Below are 19,631 nucleotides of genomic sequence, written 5' to 3'. Positions count from 1 at the left end.
GTAGTTTTTATGAAGGTGATCCTTTTCTTTGCCTGTTGAACTAAGTCAACATTAAACACTAGCTTCAAACAGACTGTCGGATATGATCAAAGATATGCATCTGTGATGTGTGGAATTACTTTAACGCAACTTTGAAATAACACTGTACTTAAAGTTTTTAAACTTAAAAAAAAGTCAGCCACGAGGCGGCTGAATCTTTTTTTTTTCTTCTTTTTTTTTTTCAACCCTTGCACTTTAAAGCTGTGTGTTCAAAGTGTTCCAATATATATTCATTTTTATTCTTTTTTTTTTTTTTTTTTTATTTCATGAAAACCTGCTCATTTTAGGCTGAGATTGGACTCTTTAATGTAGTAGCCATCATTTTAACTCGTATTGAATGTTCAGAAGCACAAAGCCTGAAGACCAAGAGTTGTATAGCTGTCTAAATACACATACTCTGGAGACTGCATAAGACTTGCAATGTCATCCCAGCAAGATTTGACCTATTGCCCAGAAGACAGGAGTTTGAAATTGCCTATTGAACCATTTTCTGTATAATGAGTTCTCTGTCAGGCATCAAACCTGAAGATCCCTCAGGTCCAAAACTGGTTGAAGACTCTAATACAACTACAGCCTGCAGCAAGAAGAAAAAGTAAACTTTGATTTAAATAGGATGGAAAACCCATGTGGTCCTTGTGATGCATGATCTGCCAGGACAAGTGACCATCCTGACCTGATTATCTGAAGGTTTAAAACATTTCTCCTTCAAAAAGAGGCCATTAAATGATTTGAGCTTCCTTTTCTTTTAATTGGCCTTGTACTTTATTTGATGCCTTGTCCTTCTCCTTAAGGTTCCTTTGGGGTTAAAAGTTCATTACTGTGTGAAAAAGTACACAATTTCTCCTTTTTTATGCCTCTCATTTTTTATTCTTGTCTTTTCCACAGAGATTCCTGCTCTAATTTTCTACATGTCACATTGATAGCCTCTGCTAGATCGCCATTCTACAAGTCGGTGTCTGCATGTCATGACAGGGCTGTAATTACATGGGCGGCAATTTGGTTTCATGCACGTCAAAGAGAAGAGCAAATCTGACAGAACACAGATCAGAGTTTATCTGACTAGCAGGGGTTTCTCGAGATTAGTTTCAAAAGAAAAAAGGGAAGGGAAAGGGGCTTTTTCTGAACTTTTCTTGCTTCGCCAAACAATTTTTGAAGATCAGATTCGTGCTGCTTTGGGGAATCATTCATGTAATTATTTATATTCAGTTTGCTGGAAAGTGGAAGGTAAACACAGATTCTGGTATCATCGAGCAGATGTGTCCCAGAAGGGGGGTTTCTAAAAAATTAGATCAAATGTTATATTCATGAGGCAAGCATGCAAAAATGATGCACTCGAGGCATTTAACTGATCCAACCCAACACTGATATTTTTTTATGTATCTATTTTTTTTTTGCCATGTGCAGTTTTCTTGGAATATGTTGAATTAAACCCATCAGTAACGGCAAATCATTTAGATGTTCCCATCGTTACAGCAATTCAAACTAATGTCATACGTGATGGAGAGCGGCTGTCATCTCAGTTTCCATCATCGCTTCCACGTACAGCAGCAGTGTCACAGGTGCGAATAAAAACAGCCCTGCTGACTAACAGCCAGTCGTGCTCCTAAGGTTTCATTTTACAACCCAACAAATCGATACTCCATAGTCCAACTGTGCTCCATCATTTTTCTCAGAACAGCCCCTCATGTGAAAGAGGCAGTAGCCAATGCTTGCAGCCACTTTTAAGTGCAAAGACATGATAAAAAAAAAAATCTGGCCCTCGTATCTGAAAATGAGAAAAAATATGACTTATAGCCGCTGTGTATCGAAGCAGCGATGGCAGTGATGCAGACGGCATCAGTCTGTCATGGTGAAAAAGGACTTGATTGCGAGTACAAGTGGCCAAAATGAGTTTCCTCTGCAGGGACCCAGGCTCTCCCTTGGAGTGAGGTTGATCTGGGAGGGGTTCAGAGCAAAACTGCTGCTCTTCTGAATGAAGAGGAGCTAGACGAGGCAGTTCAGGCATCTGGAGAACCTGAATAAGGAGTTGTTGAGGAGAACAGCAAAAGAGAACTGTGGTTTAATCTTCTTCTTCTTTTGGTGTTGTCAGATGGTCATAAACAACTTTACGGCCCCATGCCTTGGCATCTTGTTTGTGTTAACAACCGGGCGTAGGCTGGTGCCTCGACACACACCCAACCGTGCCATCATCAATCCGCAGTTTGCGGAATCTGTGCTTCCTCGCAGGTGATTGGCTGGTCGTCTGCTGTCCAGCTGGAGCTCTGCTAGCTAACCAGGTTGCTGACGAACATTCAGTCAGGGCAGCTGTGCTTGGTTTGCCATCTGAAGCTTCGTGTTTGGTGACCAGTTGGCTTTTTGGTTACATTTACGTCAGAGTTTTCATTCCTGTTTAATTCTGAGTAAAGTTTAATCCACTTTAAACTGGTGAAAAATGACCATGTAAACATCTAATTCTAAATGAAAAACTTTATTCGGATTTAAACTTAATTCCGATGTAAGCGGCTGGTTTATTTGTATTTTATATCCGATCTCATGTGATCCTTTATTCTGTTCTAAGTTAATTCCAATCATTGTGCGCATGCTTGTTACCTTGTGTCATCCCGATTACGCACATATTCTGCATGTTGTTTTGCCTCCCATCTTCAGTATTCCATCTAACTTCTCAGCTGCTGAAAAAAAGTGAAGTAGTATGCTCGTGTCGAGCTGCTGCTTCAAAATTATAATCAAAATAATGGCAAAACTGGTTCATATTATGTAGTTTTTCTATGTTACGTCTGAAAAGACGACCAGAAGGAAGCAAACTTTTTTATCCGGTAAACGTTAAGTACGTCATGTCCGCCCCCTGTCCAATCAGAACCCTTCCCAACCCACCGATCTAAAGTGGAATCAAGTGAGGGCGTTTTCATGTAAACCTCAGAATTAATAGTTTCATAAAGCTTGTAGACGTTTAAGAGTCCTGGTAGTCGGCGGTTTTCTGAGGTGTTTCTTATGTCAACCACTTCTGGTGTTGAGATGTTTTGTCCTTAGTGTTCTTCGTTTTTGTGTTTTGTTTAATGAACTTTTTCTCATCCCATTTACTTTTAGTCTTTCATGTTGGTGCCGCTTTCCTGTAGCGGAGTCGTGGTTGTAACACAAGGTTTGAAACGGATGTCTGTAAGGGAGCATAAATGGGTCTTTCGGCTGCTGCAGTCTCAAAAGGCCCATTTATGCTCCATGTAATGACAATGCTTACTTGTTACTAATGGGTCCATTCATGTGCTAATATGTGCTAATTTGCATAACTGCACAACGATCGTGGATAAAAGTCTAACATTGTGTGTGCCGCTCGTTGTTTTCAAAAAGCAGCTGCTGGAAGGATGTGTCGATGTTTCATTGTCTCTGTGATTGCATGGCTCGTCTTTCCTGCTTCCTGGCCTCAGTGTTTCTTGTCGTGTTTGTAATCCATCTGTTGTGCGAAAATTGCCTTTTCCATCCCGATTCGATTTCCATTTTGAAACCTTGTAATAAAGCTTGAGCCGTCTTTGGGTAATTATTTTCTGCTGTTTCTTAAAGTTATTTGAAATTTCTTGTCACTGATGATTTTGTAATGTATGAATGGAAGACTGTGTTGTGATTTACTGCTCCCTAATTCTTTTTTTTAACCCTTTGGTTTGTAGATTATACCCAAGGACAATGAAACCCGGTCTACTTTAATGTACAAGTACATCATCCATGAAGATTCAGTGCCAGTTAACAACAACAATGTCATCCAGGAGGACACCTACGAGTGGGCTTTGAAGAGCTGGTCCCCATGTTCCAAGCCTTGTTCTACAGGTAAATCACTACAGACATTTAAAAAGGATTAGGAGAAAGATTTTTGCTTATTTTTCATTCAGATCAAACAGAAACTATGAATGCATTGCTTCTACGACATAAGTCAGTTATGTTGGTTGAAGTTCAGGCTTGTGACTGAATGAATGCCAGATTGAAGAGCCGTGCAGTCTGGTTTCTGCAGGCAGGAATGACTCCCTGCAGCATTTAGATGTGCATCCCAGGGGAACAAGCCTCCCTCTGCATGTACTGCTCTGACTGACCTCCAAATTATGCAGCAGGCGGGAGATGTTTTTAGGATTTTCCTAAAATTGGGCAATATTGTCATTTCTGACTCAACCTAGTGAGTTTGTATCTAACCCTAACCCTGCTGTATTAGTGACCTTGTAAATCAATTTAAATGAGCAGATTTGAGTTGAAGAAGTTTCATGTTCTTTCCTTTTTATGAAGCAATTAACATAATAGATATATAGAAACACACAAAAATGCAACAGAAGAACATAAAGCAATGTCTTTATGCAGAACAGATGCGCCTCCAGCACCCTTCCAGTTTCGCATATCATGCACTGAGCTTCCCGTTTATCACCACCAGTATGAAAAGGAGGATTTTCTGTCGTTGGTCCATAAATTTACATTTACATATTCAGTTTTTTCTAGTTTTTACTAGACACTGGACACTGAGACCTAAAACTTCTGAACATTTTCACACGAACTTTGTCTTTTTAAGCCCACAACTCTGTGAAAGTGAAACAGTTGAAACTTCTTACAGGGAAAAGTTTGCACTCAGGTGCACTCAAGTTGTCTCTTCCTTCCACGCAGCAGAGAGACGGTGACGTCATTCCCAGGTAACTGGCTCTCCACGCTGCGGCTACCTCCTCTCCTCCTCCATCTCCTGTTGCCTGTGTCTGAGAGAGCGGATAACAAACAAAAGGGAGTGTGTGTGGTGTGAAACGCAACACAAATCCAGTGTAAACATATCTGAGGCTGTTGCAGAAAAATCCCAGTCAATATTTTTAAGTTTGAACATTTTTTGCTGTCAAAATGAGAACATGTGCGGGTAAAAACAATTGTTATCCACCACTCTCGGGCTTCTACCCTACATTTAAAAGCACAGAGCCGTGGTTCTCAACTGGGGGTTGACAGATTATCGTGAAGAAGCCTAAATTTATCAAATCCATTTGGCACTTTAACCAAGACTGTCAAAATGAAACCATTATTGCAGATAAATTTGTGAAATTTGCACCTTAAAGTGGAACTATTATGTGCATTTCAGGCTGATTTATTTTTATGTCTGAGCCCAGAAGGGCTGGGATTGATCGAGTTATTGTCACAAATGGCTTTATTTACTTCAGACCGACCCTCTCCGTAGGCTGTCAGATCAGCCTGCGGGCAAAACGAGTGGATTGAGACTCTTCCGCATTAAGCCCCGCCTCCCGCCACTGCGCTACATCGGGAGCGCGCACCGCACCTGCTTTCGCCGTCATTGTAACATCTCATAAACAGAAGGATTAGGCTCATATGAACTCAATAAAAAAAAACAAAATACAATGTCAGCACATAGCATCCAGCCCTACATGTTGGAACCTGAATCAGAGCCTGAAAACGAAGTGGAAAACAGCAACCCACAGCAACGAATGCAGCAGGATCATTATGACTTGTTTAGATAGCATTTTCAGAAAACCAGTGGCTGCTTCACGAGCCGCAAGTCAAGAGTCAGTGAACCGCATGAGGAACGCTGTCGTAGGGCATCTCAGCCCCGAGTCTGGGGTTCACCACAGAAATCCTCCAGGAGCTGCGAGCTCATCGTTCTGATTGGTTGACGCCCCACGTCAAGTGGTCATAGTTCAGATTTTCCATCTCTGGCTTGTCGAGCTAAAAAAAAACATCTTGAATTTTCGCCATGTAAAATTTTGACGCTTAAAATGCGACGCGAGAAAGCTCGACGCCCCCTTGCCGCGTCTCCACATAGACTTTACATGGAAACGTGCCGCTCTTAACGCTCAAAACGCGTTTGGTCTGAACACATCGTAAAGGCTGTGCAGGCTTTTGGGGATAAGTCAATGTGGACATGTGATAACTGTTCTGTATAATGAATGAAAATAATGGATGGAAAGGATGCAAAACAAGCGGTTCTGGTTAGAAAAATCAAGATTTTACAGATTGGTTTATTTCTTAATTTTAGATGACTCAGGTAAGAAATTCTCACCCATCACTTGCTAACCCCGCCGTGACTCTTTAATAGCTCCCAGTGGACAGGAGTGGACAGCACACAGTGACTGTCTACACTGTCAGCACCACCGTACCTGTAATACTGGTTACTGTTTGATGCACTTATATGTTCAGTATTGCAAATGGATCTTACAGTCATGCAGTTATTCACTGCTGATTGTTACACAACAGCTTATAGAGCACTGCACATTTATCCACACGGATCACTTTACTTATAGTTTACTCTTTTGCAGCTCCTCCTTTTAAATCAGGTTATTCTTTATACTTTAAATATTTACAGCATTCAAAGTGGACAGTTGTAAGGAAAACCCAGTTTCCTTACTGTGCATATGTCCATAAATGCTTTGAATCTTTGAATCTAACTTGTGTTTTTAGCAGTGGCTTTGCTTTGCAGTCTCTGCCTCGTATCACTCATTTGTATGTTGGACCAGCAGCGTTGTGATACACCATCAGTGCTGCACCAGTACTACAGAGAGGATAGGTGATATGGTACTGCCATATGAATAATTTAGAGCTGGTTACTCATGTTAACAGGCCCACTGTGTCCATGTGCTGGTTGTGATCACAGATGCTCCACCTGCTGCAACGGCTAAAGCTACGGCTGGACCTGATTGTAATTCTGACTGCAGTTTGTGCTCTGCCTCCGTCTGCGGAGCTGAGATATGCATTCAGCTACAAGTCGGGATGATTCACTGACTGTTATCAACACACAATACGAGATCAGGAAGAAAAGTAGCCTAAAACTAAAGCTTGCTTTAGGTCTGCTTGGGCGATCCCGAGCTGCTGAACGAGGTTCTGTCTTCCGTTTTCTCTCGACTTTGAATCATCCAGATTTCTGCCTTTACAGCTAGAACTGAAGGTGCTTTAAATCTTGTCGTCACAACCAACAGCAGTGTGCTGGAAAACAAGATGCAGCTTAAACTAAATAACAGCACGGCCGTTCACATCACACCGCATTGCTTTATAAATAAAGTTTTCTAAAGTTGCTTTGACCTTTTGGGCATCTGTGGAATTTAGGGCATATTTTCTGCCTGATTTTTTTTTTTGTCTCCACCCTGCCATGAAGTGGATTTTCTACCCTTTTTTTCCAAATAAAACATTTAATAGAACACAAATCAGAGATGAGACTGAAAATCCTGGTACAAATGTGCCGGATTTCTCCAGTTTCTGTCTAAAAACCTATTTGTGGTTGACACAGAAGGCGGATATGCAGACGGACGGACAGTTTCGTATGTCTACGGTAACGTTACACACTTAACATGACCCATTTTAAGGGGCTTAGCTATCCATCACTTGACGTAGAAAACTGAGGAATGTCGCTGAGGAAATGTTGACCAAACCAGCAAAAGAGACAAACCAGAGAAGAAGAGGAGGAACAGGAGGACGCTAACAGCAACTAAACCACTAAATACAAATCACCCAAAGAAGACGTAGAAGTTGTTGAGGAGAACAGGAAAAAACTTTCGTTTTACTATTCGAATTCAGGTGTTTTTGTCAGATTGTAAACTACTGTGTGGCGGTAAATGACGGCTACTAAACGCTGTCGAAACGCAGAAGCGAACTCTGAACTCAACACTGCCCTCTAGTGGGCAACTTTGGCAACATAAACGATTCATGCAAGTATGAGGTGGCAACATATGACAACGTTTTAAAAGGATGTAAGGGAGCATTAATGCTTTATAACCTGTAAAGCTTAATGTTGCCAACAGATTTTATCTCAATTTGTAAGTTGACAAAGACAAAAAAAAACTCCAACATACCGATTTCATCAGTTTAAGAAGCTGAAAGCAGCAAATTTGGAAAAATTCACCTTGTTCTCTCATGTTTTTCACTGTTCAGAAACTAGAAGGTAAAAAATGAAAACAAGAGCTGTCCAGTTCATGCAAATGTTCCACAAACACCAGAGAGACGGAAAGATTCAGCTGGTTGGGTCGGTCAAATTCAGCTTTTCTGGCAGCAAAGTTAAAACTGCTCGGCTTGTTTTTTATGCTTTTAGTGCAGTGCAAATGATTGCAGAATTAAGAAAAAAAACTCTTGTTTTCCAGGGTTTCAGTACACCAAGTACGGCTGTCGAAAGAAGGGAGACACTAAGATGGTTCATCGGGGCTACTGCGATGCCAGCAAGAAGCCAAAACCCATCCGGAGAATGTGCAATATTCAGGAGTGCACACAGCCTCAGTGAGTAGACGTTCCCACTGCCATCACAAGTGTGAACTAAATCCAAACTGGGAATTTGCTGCAGTTGGTTAAGATGAAGAAAAAAAGTGAAATCATGTCTCCGATATGAGCTGAATTTAAACGATCTGCTTGTCATCTCTTCAGTCTGAGTGAGAAAGGAGCATAAATGAGAATTTAACACCTGAGAATCTTCTCCATTATATCAAGATGGACCGGACAGCTCGAGCTGTCCGGTCCCTGTACGACAGGTGTCAGAGCTTGGTCCGCATTGCCGGTAGTAAGTCGGATTCGTTTCCGGTGAGGGTTGGACTCCGCCAAGGCAGTGTGCAGCAATCTCTGCACTACTCTGCTAATTACCTAGTGGGTTGAGCCAAAGTGCGTTACAGCAGAAAAATAAGCAGTTGTTGGACTGCAGCTTCCACCCTGCCGAAAAGGGATCCATATGCACAAAAACATACGTGACACATGCAGCATGCTCTGTTTGTCTGTGTTCCGCCTCCGTAATAGTTGGATGACGTGACGGTGAGATTTAGAAAAACCACCAATTGAGGCTGACGTGAACCTGAAGCAGACGGACTCATAAGCTGCTCAGACTGTCATGAAAAGAGTGGATATGGGTGACATATATGGAAAAAAAATCTCCTAATATGTGCCACATTTTCAGAGATTTTCATACAGTATGAATGTAGTGATCTATAGACCTAGTTGTCTATTTAGCTACCTAGCTGGCTAGCTAGTTAGATAGATAGTAAGCGATCTCTTTATTTAGCTAATATTAAGATAATAACAGTAAACTGATTACAAATAGTTACTTCTAACTAATAATAGTTAGCAAGTTATTTAATTATAGTTAATTACCCCTTGATAATGACTTTCTATAAACCAGCACTGCTGAATTGTTTTGTGTACGTAAGAATCATCATTCCTATGCTGACATATCTGAAATTAAACTAAAATTTAAATTGAAATTCAAAATGACTAATCTGTTGACCTGCACTTCAATGCATCGTTTATTTATGGAAAGCTGATGAGTTGTTACAGAGTAAAAGTGATCTGATCTGTGTCCATCAGGTCAAATATAACTGTTTGTAAGCCCATGAAGCATTTTGAATAAAAAAAATTTTAAAAAAAGATCAAATATGTGAAATTGAGATTAAATATTTGTAAACAAAATGTGAATGTTTGCGCAGTAATTTCTGCATGGATAAAGTTATTATACATGCATTCAAATAGCTCGACATTTGTGTTTGTGTGTAAACACAAATTTACCTGAAGTTACTAATAACACATTTTAAATCAAGTAAAATGCTTTTGTAGCCATCATGACCCCCTTTTTTTTTTCCAAAGATGGCCCTGAGCAGAACGTTTAGCTAAGCAGTGATTCATCTAACACCTCTTACTCAAATGAAGTAAGTGCTTGGATGGTGTTGCCTGAGTAACTGGTGGCAGCGGCAGTGGTGGCAAACAGCTTTGGGTGAACTGATGACTTAGTGTAGCGCACTGTTATGACTAAAAGAATATGTAAGATATGTGATGCAGTGAGAGGAGCGTGTCAGGAGCACAGCAGCAGGCTTAGAAACCACCTGTAGGCTTTTTTTTTCACACACGCTCATCTCAGCAGCAAGTCCCACATTTCAGAGGAAGTCCATTGCAATTTTGCTGTAGCTAACATTTAGAGATGTAGACCCAAATCACTTTTACTTTCTCACATATAAGCTGATGCAATGCAACACATTTTAAAAGCTTTACTTCTTGTGACTTCATATGAAAAAGCAACAACTAGTTGGGACCAGCTTTAATCGGTTTAGATTTGTTTACCCTCTCCACCACCCACATCCAGGTTATCACTTGTCATGAAACTCATAATGACTTCTGATTTTTCATGACACAGCCAGACTCATAAGTTGTTTCCGCTCGAGGGGCTGCATGTGAGACACAAATGTCCGCAGCATTTGCACCAGACTTCATGCAGCATTTAGTCATCCAGCTTTGTCATCCAACAGTAGGAAATGAGAAGAAAAGGAAAGCAATCCACCAGAGAAGGTGGTGTGGTGGTTATCAGTGTTGCCTCAGCGTTAGACAGACCCTTGTTAGGCTCTCAGCAGGCGTGTTTGATTGTAAGGTTGCTAGGTTCGTCCTGTGTCTGTGATGGTTTCATTTGGTGGCGATAAATTGACTGTAAATGGTTTTGCTGCCTGTCCAGGGTCTACGCCACCTCTCACACTTTGGCAAACAGGGTAGGCTCTAAGGTTTTATCTTTCTGAGAAAGCAGGTTTGTAGAATTGGCTGAAATCTTCCACAGAATATCTGAATATTTCATGAATTGGCAGAATCATGAGTTTCTGAAAGAGAAGCAGCAGATATGTGTGGTTCGGATTGAGATGCTTTTGAAGCAGTAAAATCTTGTAAAGTAGCGGGAAAAGTGCTCCACCAAGCCAACCTGCAGTACGTGTGATAAGAATACACACAACTGTAATACAAAGTGAGAAGACACTTTGTAGAAACTAAATGGCTAACCCTCCCTATCACACTGATGCATTTGGTGACCTTCCTATTAACACAATCAACCTACTGTGCTCTTGCCCCAGAATTATGTTGTTGATACCTGGGCTAACTCATTTAATCTTTATTATTTTGACTTTTTTTACACTATTTTTTTAGATTTAAAAATAATTTATTGAGTTTAAACCAGGATTGTAGGCAAGTAGATCAATATTCATGATTCCCAATCAATGTATTAAAGTTTGATTGTCACGAATACAGTTGAGTCATCTGCAAACATAATTGTTGAAAGCGTATTTATAACATTAAATAAGTCACATAAATGAGAAACAGTGGTCCAAGAATGGAGCCCTGTGGGACTCCACAGTGTTGTTTCATGAAAACAAGTCAGAAGTTCAAATTTTTGTTACTTTAAACACTCAGGATAACACTGTGACAACTATGCAGACTTGATTTAAAAGACACACTACAGAACTTTTGCCATTTTCCCGTCATGTGCCCCCTATCGATGGCAAACTCAGCATCCATCTTCCATCCTACCTGACCTGTTAGCCCTCTCCAGCCAGCAGAAGACGATCTTACTATGACTTCTGTTTTGTCTCCTTCTCTCCTTTCATCTTCTTACATTTCCTTGCTCAATCAGCAACGTTGTGTGTTTAAAACAGCTAGTTCCTTATTATACCCCGCAGCGAAACTCTGCTGCAACCTCACATTGCGAACCAAATGAAAAGTATTATAGTTTGGTTTCACAGCCTTGGGAGGCTGAAATACACATGATAAATGTCAGAAGGTCTGTTTTTCTATTACATTTAGAATTGCGCAAAAACTAAATATCGCAATAAAAAAAACGCTAATAAAAACACGCACATTTTGAAAAAAATCTCAAATATCGCTTAAAAGTTTTTACGCTCTCATGAGGTGATTTTTCAGACATTTTGATATAGAAATGTATCGCAAAAGTGTCATGGAAACACTTTTTTCGCATTTACGTGTCCTGAGACGTGATGTCGGGGGTCATGACCAATTAATTTCCAGTAAAGGTGGTGTGGTGTGGGACAAAAAACAGCTAATTTCAGAATTTTAGACAAAAAAAAAAATGAGGGAGAAAGCTTTGAAAAGCCGTAGCAAATTCTCCGCAGCAAGTATAAAACCCCAAAATAACACGATGTGGCTACCTTGCATAAGTTGCATTCTTGTAAAATCACGTTTTATGCGCTAAATATGTATGGTTCAATGGAAACACCTGCAAATTGCAATTGTTGTTTGTGGAATATTACAAATATTGCTTTTATTTTGCGAAAAAAATGCAAAGGAAACGCAGCTACTGTGTCATCAAAGCAGTCTGGGACGAGGAGTTTTAAGGGCAAAAAGTTGCGTAATGCGTCTTTACCAAATAAACTTTTCCAAGTGCAACATTGTAAGGTTCTGTTTTATTTTCTTGGAATGGTAGTAACCCTAACCCTAACCCTAAGGCTCCAATTTCTATAAAATTCTGATCTAATCTTCAGAAAATTAGCCAGATAATTGAAGTTGTTCATGACTGAAAACAAATCACTAAAATACTGTTTATAAAGTTTCAACCAATTTAGTTGTTTATGTATTTTTACAGTATCTATTTTGGACTCCTTTCACCACTTCTTTTTTTTTTCTTTAAAGTGAACTACACCTGATGTTTAACCTGTTTTTTTTAATTGGTTCTGTCCAGATGGATCTCAGAGGAATGGGAGCATTGCACCAAAACCTGCGGCAGCCTGGGCTTTCAGATCCGGACAGTTCGCTGCTTGCAGTTCAACCATGACAGCACCAACCGCTCCGTTCACAGCAAATACTGCAGCGGCGAGAAGCCAGAGAGCCGGAGACCCTGTAACAGAATCCCATGTCCTGGACAGTGGAGGACTGGAGCCTGGTCACAGGTACTCATAGCCGATTGATTGTTAAGGCTGCAGTTTGCACCAAATTATCAGCTTTTGTTCTGACTCTTTGGTCTCCATGTTGAACATTTTGATGCAGACTCCATTCCCATCCTTATAATGAGGGCTTTTTAGCACCCAGCTGAGCCTTTCCTGTTCATCTGTGCCGATGCAGAAGCTTGAAAGTACATGGTACAGCAGTGGTTAGTGAACTTGACAGGGTTATATATGAAAATAAAAAATAAAGCAGCTATAATATTTAATTCAGAGAACTGCCGACTTGCATGTGAAAACATGGCACTTTCAGCTCCACCATTAGGACCACATGAAACCTGAAAGGAAAGAGAAAAAAATCCAATTAATCAGACATCCAGTCAAGCAGTGGGAAATAGATAAGAGCTAATAAGGTGTGACACAGCTTATTCGTAGCGCCGGCTGTTAATTACTGTGGGTTGGGTTCAGATTTTTGATGGCGGAGATGAAACTTACAACTTGTTTTAAGCAATTTGTCTCTGTTAAAGCACAAAAAAAGAGATAAATGAGATAATTTTTTTATAATTAATAATCTTAAATGAATCATACATATTTTTTTTCTTTGCTGCTTCACCTTGGAGGGATCACTAATCTGTTTATTCAGAATTTCAGATATTTCAACCTCATCAGCAGGACCTTTGGGTGATCAGATCCTGCAGAGGTTGGATCCGTCCACTATGATAATAAAGTATTAATAAAGTAATTCTCATATGTTTAAATAAAGCTAATATTTGAATATTGAAACCCAGAACAGCTGCTTCTCTAACTCTGATATTGTTTTGATAATGAGGTAATTGTTGATGTTTTATGGCGCTAATTCAGGTTTTGTTGTCATGAGAATGACTGTAAAGTCAGCTGCTTGCTGTTATCTGCTCTAATTCTCCAGCAAGGTTCTGCATCTGTATCAACTGTACAGTTACGCTGATGACCATGATTAAAAGCTGATACTTGAAGAAATGAAAGGCGGATTTCTCAGTCTTATCATGTAAAAACCTAATTTTTCATATCTTTTCTCAAGATAAAAATGGATTTGTGATCTTGTTTCCTGTGCAAAAGTCTTTTACTACAGAGGTGGATGTAAGATTTGTATTTATTTGTTAAAAACCGATTAAACATCCCCTCTTTTTTCTAACAGAGTTCAGAAAATCCATCTGATCACTACAAGCTCACAGCAAAACAGCAAACGAAGCTTCCAATTATCCAACTGGCAAAATGTTTAGTCAGTAACTGATTGATCTGATTCCCTACAGATTCGCTGTGAATCATAAAAATAGTCTCAGAAGGGCATCAAGGAGAAACTGCATTGGAGGGGGAGGGGTTGCATTTAGTCTCTTGGTGGAAATTGAACTTGAAGTTTGCTTGTTATCCCAGCCAATTATCCAGATGTTAACAGCTGCCTGCATGACCTCCCACTGCTCATTTCATTTGCATTCCTCCACAGTGCTCTGTGACATGCGGAGAGGGGATGGAAAGACGACTGGTGACGTGCCGGCTTGGAGAGCAGTGTAACGGAGAAAAGCCCGAGACGGGGAGAGCGTGCAGACTTGGACCCTGCCCTGGTGAGAATGTTATCTATGAGAAAAAGGAAGATAAATGCCATTTGTGGAGTATTTGTTACCCAGACAGAGAATCCATCCATTCTCGTTCGCTTATCCTCGTTTGGGCTGAAGCAGGAAAGTCCAGACTTCCCTCTTAATCAATCCTTCCAGTGGGGAGGGATCACTACAGGCAGCGATGTCCGCTTTATGTGCAATAAACCCAGTTGTTTCATATGTAACAAGCAAGGGGAAACCTCTTTGGTTTGAAGTGTAGCCTATGCACAAGCGCCAAAAACTGCAGTTCCCCCTTCATCCACTAGGGGTTCCAAAACAGAGCGAATGCCTATAGACTCTCATCTTAAAAAGACCAACTTCACATCTGAAATGAACATGTTTACAGCAGAAATAAACATGTTTACAGCAGAAATAAACATGTTTACAGCCTGGTACAAAAACCCATTTTAGGTTTAATAGGTCAGGTTTACCTTCATGACAACTGTGGGGGGAGTACATTTTTTTCTAACTCCCCTGTTTAAAAGTAATTTAATCTCGAATTTCAACATATTTTAGGGGCGTGTCATTTTGATTGACAGGTGCACAATCTCCCGCTTCAAGTAAGAAGAACGTAGAACAACCGCAGATTTTAGCCGGTTAACAACGTGACTTAGCTTTAGCCCGCTAACCTCCGTGAGCCGGTTAGCTCCTGTTATCTCTGAGTTAGCTCGGTTAGCTCTTAGCTGCAGGCAGCTTGGAGTTCGCTGGATGTCAATCATCCACCATGACGCTCACAGCCCCCCTCTCAGCTCCACCTCTTTGCCCATGTTTGTATTTTCCGGGTGAGACGACACGCATGCCTCTGCCAAGATGGCGATGGCAAAATTTTCTTCTCTGGACCCTCCAGAACGAGAAAAAAGATTTCGCTTCTCGTAGAGTATGTCTTAAGTCTGCTGACCTGTGGGGCCTTTATGCAAATGAAGAGATTCCTGAGCCTACGGATGATTGGCTGCATCCCTCAGCTCCGCCCACCCCATTGTGCCTCAGGATTGGTGGACATCTTCTCAGTCCCCTCCTCCCTGAGGATGTCTGCCTACTTAATGCTCACTTTGACCTTCATACAGAGCAGCTGTGTGTGACTGTGGCTCAGTTTGCCACCTTATGCTCGACATCAGCTGCTATAGATCTGTAGAGGTACAGAAAATATCAGCCTTTGGCTTTTCTGTTTGGTTCCCTGCCTTTGCTTGCTTTTTTGGTTTGTGTTTTCAGAGCTTTTGGTCGTCCTTTTGGAGTTTGTTGTTAATTATTGGATTTTGCTCCTGTCACCGGATTTTTTAAGTTGTTCCTTGTTGTTTCTTTTGTTTGAATCACTTTGCAAATAAAATCCCATTTATCTTGTACCTAGTTGCCATTTTCATTTTGTGTTGCCACCCCCTTCTTTTTCGCCCTAGACACCACAGAGGTCAGAAGACTCTCTCAGGGCCTGAAATCAAATCAAATCAAATCAAATGAAATCAAACTTTATTTGTATAGCACTTTTCGTGCTTAAAAACAATACAAAGTGCTTTACATTATAAAACAATTTACATCAAAATAGATAAAACACTAACACACATACACATCCCCTTTCACCCACCCACAACCACCCTCACCCATGCCCTATTTGCCCTGTAACAGTTAAAAGAAGATGAATGAATGGCCAGGTGCATTTGCACCAGATGTGCACCAGATAAGGAAACGGTATTCTCAGGGAGCCTCTACACAAAGGGCTACCCCCAACCAAGACCACCCAGGCCATCACCATGGGGGCCACCCGGGTCCGGGCAGACAGGACCCACGCCACAACCGTAAAGCTGCAGCGCTGGATCCCGACCCACCAGACAGGGACAGCCCCCACAGCAACACCCATGCAGTCAGAGCAGGGGCAGCCCTCGGCGAAGAGGACCCCGATGAGGAGAGAGCTGGAGTGATAACTAAACAAAAATAAAATCCATTAAAATAAAATAATAAAATCTATACTATGTAAATCAATATATAAAATATATAAATAAATAAATAAAATTAACTAAAAAGAAAGATAAATATGGGTTAATATAAGAATGTTAAAACTTAGTTATAAGCTAAACTAAAAAGGTAGGTCTTGAGCTTTTTTTTAAAAACATCAACAGTCTCTGCAGCCCTGAGTCCCTCAGGCAGGCTGTTCCATAGGCGAGGCCCGTAATACTGAAATGTGGCCTCGCCATATGTTTTGGTACGAACTTTAGGAAGAACTAAAAGGCCGGTACCTGAGGACCTCAGGGTCCGCGAGGGTTCATACCTTAAAAACAGATCAGATAAATAAGAAGGCCCAAGACCATTAAGACATTTATAAACCACTGAAAGAACCTTAAAATCACAGGTCATGACTAGACATGCAGCACATCTGCACCAATCTGAGTCACCTGAACCGCAGCTTCGCTCTCCTCCCCACAGCAGAGCTGGTGTTCCATCAAAAATCCATTAAAACCTGCAAACTGTGTGAAAACCCTGCAGTTTCAACTACAAAACAACTATTTGTTGTAGAATTATTACTTATTAGTCATTAATAATGTATGCTATTCTGACAACTATGCTGAAATGACAACACTGACCAATAGATGAGTCCCTCCAGTTTGTCCGGGGTCTTCTAAGGGCCTTTGCCGCTTCATCAGCTCTATTTTAGCCCCTCCCAGATGACCAATGACAGATGGCGAGCCACGTCTCTATGGGAGATAACGCCTCATAAAGACATAAAGCTGCATCCACGGTTCCATCTTAAAAAAGCTGGGGTTGCTTACTGATGTGAGCAGGATGTGATTTTAATCTGTTGGGCTTCATAGTGTCTGCTGACCGTGTTCTTCCATGAAAACGACTTTTAACTCAAGAAATTCAGTTTCCTGTAACCTTTTCTCCCTCTCTTTCATCATGGAAGCACGGTTTGTTTGTTTCTTCTGGCGTACTGGTGAAGGTGGCCTGAGAGCGGAACCTGTTCCCACAGTGGAGCTCTGCTGCGGGAACCCCCCCCCCCCCCCAGTTATACAATAAAACTATCACTTTAAAATGCAATATGATCCATTTTTTGTCCTTTGGGTGGCAGCTATACGCTTCTGTTCATTTATAAATGTTTAAATTTGTGATGCTTGCTGAGGCCTTGAGTCTTTGATGGAGCTTTTGGGAGATTTTTGGTATTCTCCAAGCATAACTGGATATCAGGGTGAACTTGTTGGAAGCTCCACTCATATCTTGAATGTTTTCTTTGTGTGAGTATTCTGGCTCATTGCAGATTGATAGGCTCCAAATCGTTTGAAAAAAGGCCTGTCTAGATGTTCTGATGCCTTTCCTCCTTTGCATTGTGTTAGATATTCATGCTTCGTTATGATAATTCAAATACATTCTGAAGAAATCGCACTTTAAATGTATGCATTCTGTTTTTGTGAAGCTGTAAGTCATTACCTAATGAAGGTGCTGCAGGCTAAAGAAAGCAAATTAAATGTTTAGCCTTCATGCCTGCGAGTGGTAATTATCCTGCGACTGACACTAATGGCAACAGTTTAATGCAACCTCCACAGTTTCTCCTGGACAGCCTTCATCGTGCCTCCGCAGTCCTGGCATTCATTTTAGAAGAATTCTTTCTGCTAATTATCTCAGTTAATTTGGTCGTTTTAAGACGTCCACATTGAGTCTGTCAATGAAACATAAAGTCAAGCAGACCCTCTAGTTGGGGAGATGGTGCATATAAAGCTGTGCTCTATAGTCCCAGTTCCTCCAGTATAACGGAGTGAGTGAGAATACTACAGAAATGGTTCTCAATTATCAGGGTTTGGGTTGGCAGGGAGGGATGATTGAAGCGATCCTTCCCAGCAGAGGATATTTACTCATTTCAGCTGAGCATACAGAGAGGAGGTCATTTCAGAGCCATCCCTCCTTCTCTCATAGGCAGGTTCTCACTATTAGAAATAGAAGAGATAAGAAGGAGCATTAAAGAAAAAAAGAAGTGAGGATCAGCTTCATGGTTTAGCTGAAAGCAGAGGAACCACCATGACCTTACTGGTTTCTTTTTCTGCTGCTGAACTCTAATGAAATGGCACGTATATTAACCCTGAAAAAACCAAGCCGTTTAGTGACCTCTCTGTCTATTAATGCATGTTTATTCTCAACCCTTTCATGAACAGTCAAGTAACAAACATCTTTTTTTCAGGACAACCTGGGTAATCATAATATGTATCCTAAAATGATCCCACATTAATGGATCAATAGTTATATGAGCGTAAACATAAAACGGAAATTGAATGTCTCAGAATTTAATTTAAAAAAAGACACAGATCGACGACGTTGAAGTTTTTTTATTTGTGTTTTTCTCAGGCCTCGGCTGTCAGCAGAAAAAGATCCCAACTCTCTAACATAAACACAACCAAACTATTTACATTTTTACATTTTTTCCACTTGTTTTCCCCCTTCTTCTGTCACCTGTGCCACTCTTGCAGTTTCATCATTAATCACTACATCCAGGGGATGGACTGTTGGACCTGCCTGTTTTTTGTACTACTTTTTATTTTATTACTTTATCACTTTGTTTTTGATACTGAAAGAAAACTATTTCTCCTCACGCTGATCTTTGATCGCCTGGATTGGATGTCACTGTCATAAAAAAAAAAACCCAAAAAAAGAGATCTGAGCATCTGGTTGGTCGAGAGACCGACAGGAAGTTATCATTGTTTACATCAAGCTTCAATTCGGACGTTCACTAACATGATTAAAACACAGTTTTAATCACAAAATGTGATGAATCATGAAGGTATAGAATTTACCTGCAAAGTTTGAAAAAACACTCCACTTAACGGCAGAATTAAAAACCTGCTCAACAGGCTGGAATTGTCTGAAGCCCACCATAGATGACCAAACGAGTGTGCTTGTGAAAGAAAGTTTCACCATTATGTTTCGTTGTGTGGTTCTAGAGATATTTCGCATTGTTGACCCAGCGGCGTCCCAGCAGGGTGGCGAGGGGTTAATAGTGCATGACGGGCTAAAGAACCTGCTGTTTATGTTGGAAGACGATCATTTAAGCTACATTATTAAACTAAACAAGGAGGAAACAAAATCTAATTAACTGGAAGATTTTCTTTGTCACTGCCCAGATGTCAGTGAATCTTCCTCAGCCTGCGGTATGAAAACCGTAGACAACGCTGATCTCCTCCACTGTCGGGCTGCTGATAACACACAAATAAAACATGAACTTTACCTTTCAGACTGGAAAAAAAAAAGATTTCCTACATGATTCCTGTCTTTTGTTTGAGGAGAAGCTGTCAAGTCTTCCGAATGACACCCAGGTTTTCAGACATCAGCAGATATTTTCAGTCGACAGGAACAAAAAGCTTCCTGA

At 40.7% G+C, this 19,631-nt stretch overlaps 1 protein-coding gene across 1 annotated transcript in view; it reads left to right on the top strand.

Annotated features, from left to right (window-relative positions):
• Nucleotides 1–19,631, top strand: part of adamts3 (ADAM metallopeptidase with thrombospondin type 1 motif, 3) — a gene marked incomplete at its 5' end in the record, with an annotated part of 230,994 nt that overhangs the window by 210,519 nt on the left and 844 nt on the right. Inside the window, 4 exons of the mRNA XM_079251468.1 lie at nt 3,696–3,852; nt 8,124–8,256; nt 12,464–12,671; nt 14,143–14,260. Of these exons, the coding sequence (XP_079107594.1) occupies nt 3,696–3,852; nt 8,124–8,256; nt 12,464–12,671; nt 14,143–14,260 (616 nt within the window). The remainder of the gene's footprint in view (nt 1–3,695; nt 3,853–8,123; nt 8,257–12,463; nt 12,672–14,142; nt 14,261–19,631) is intronic.

Source organism: Telmatherina bonti, assembly GCF_933228915.1.
Source record: "Telmatherina bonti genome assembly, chromosome: 13".
Lineage (NCBI taxonomy): Eukaryota > Metazoa > Chordata > Actinopteri > Atheriniformes > Telmatherinidae > Telmatherina > Telmatherina bonti.
This window is presented reverse-complemented; position numbering and strand designations above follow the sequence as displayed.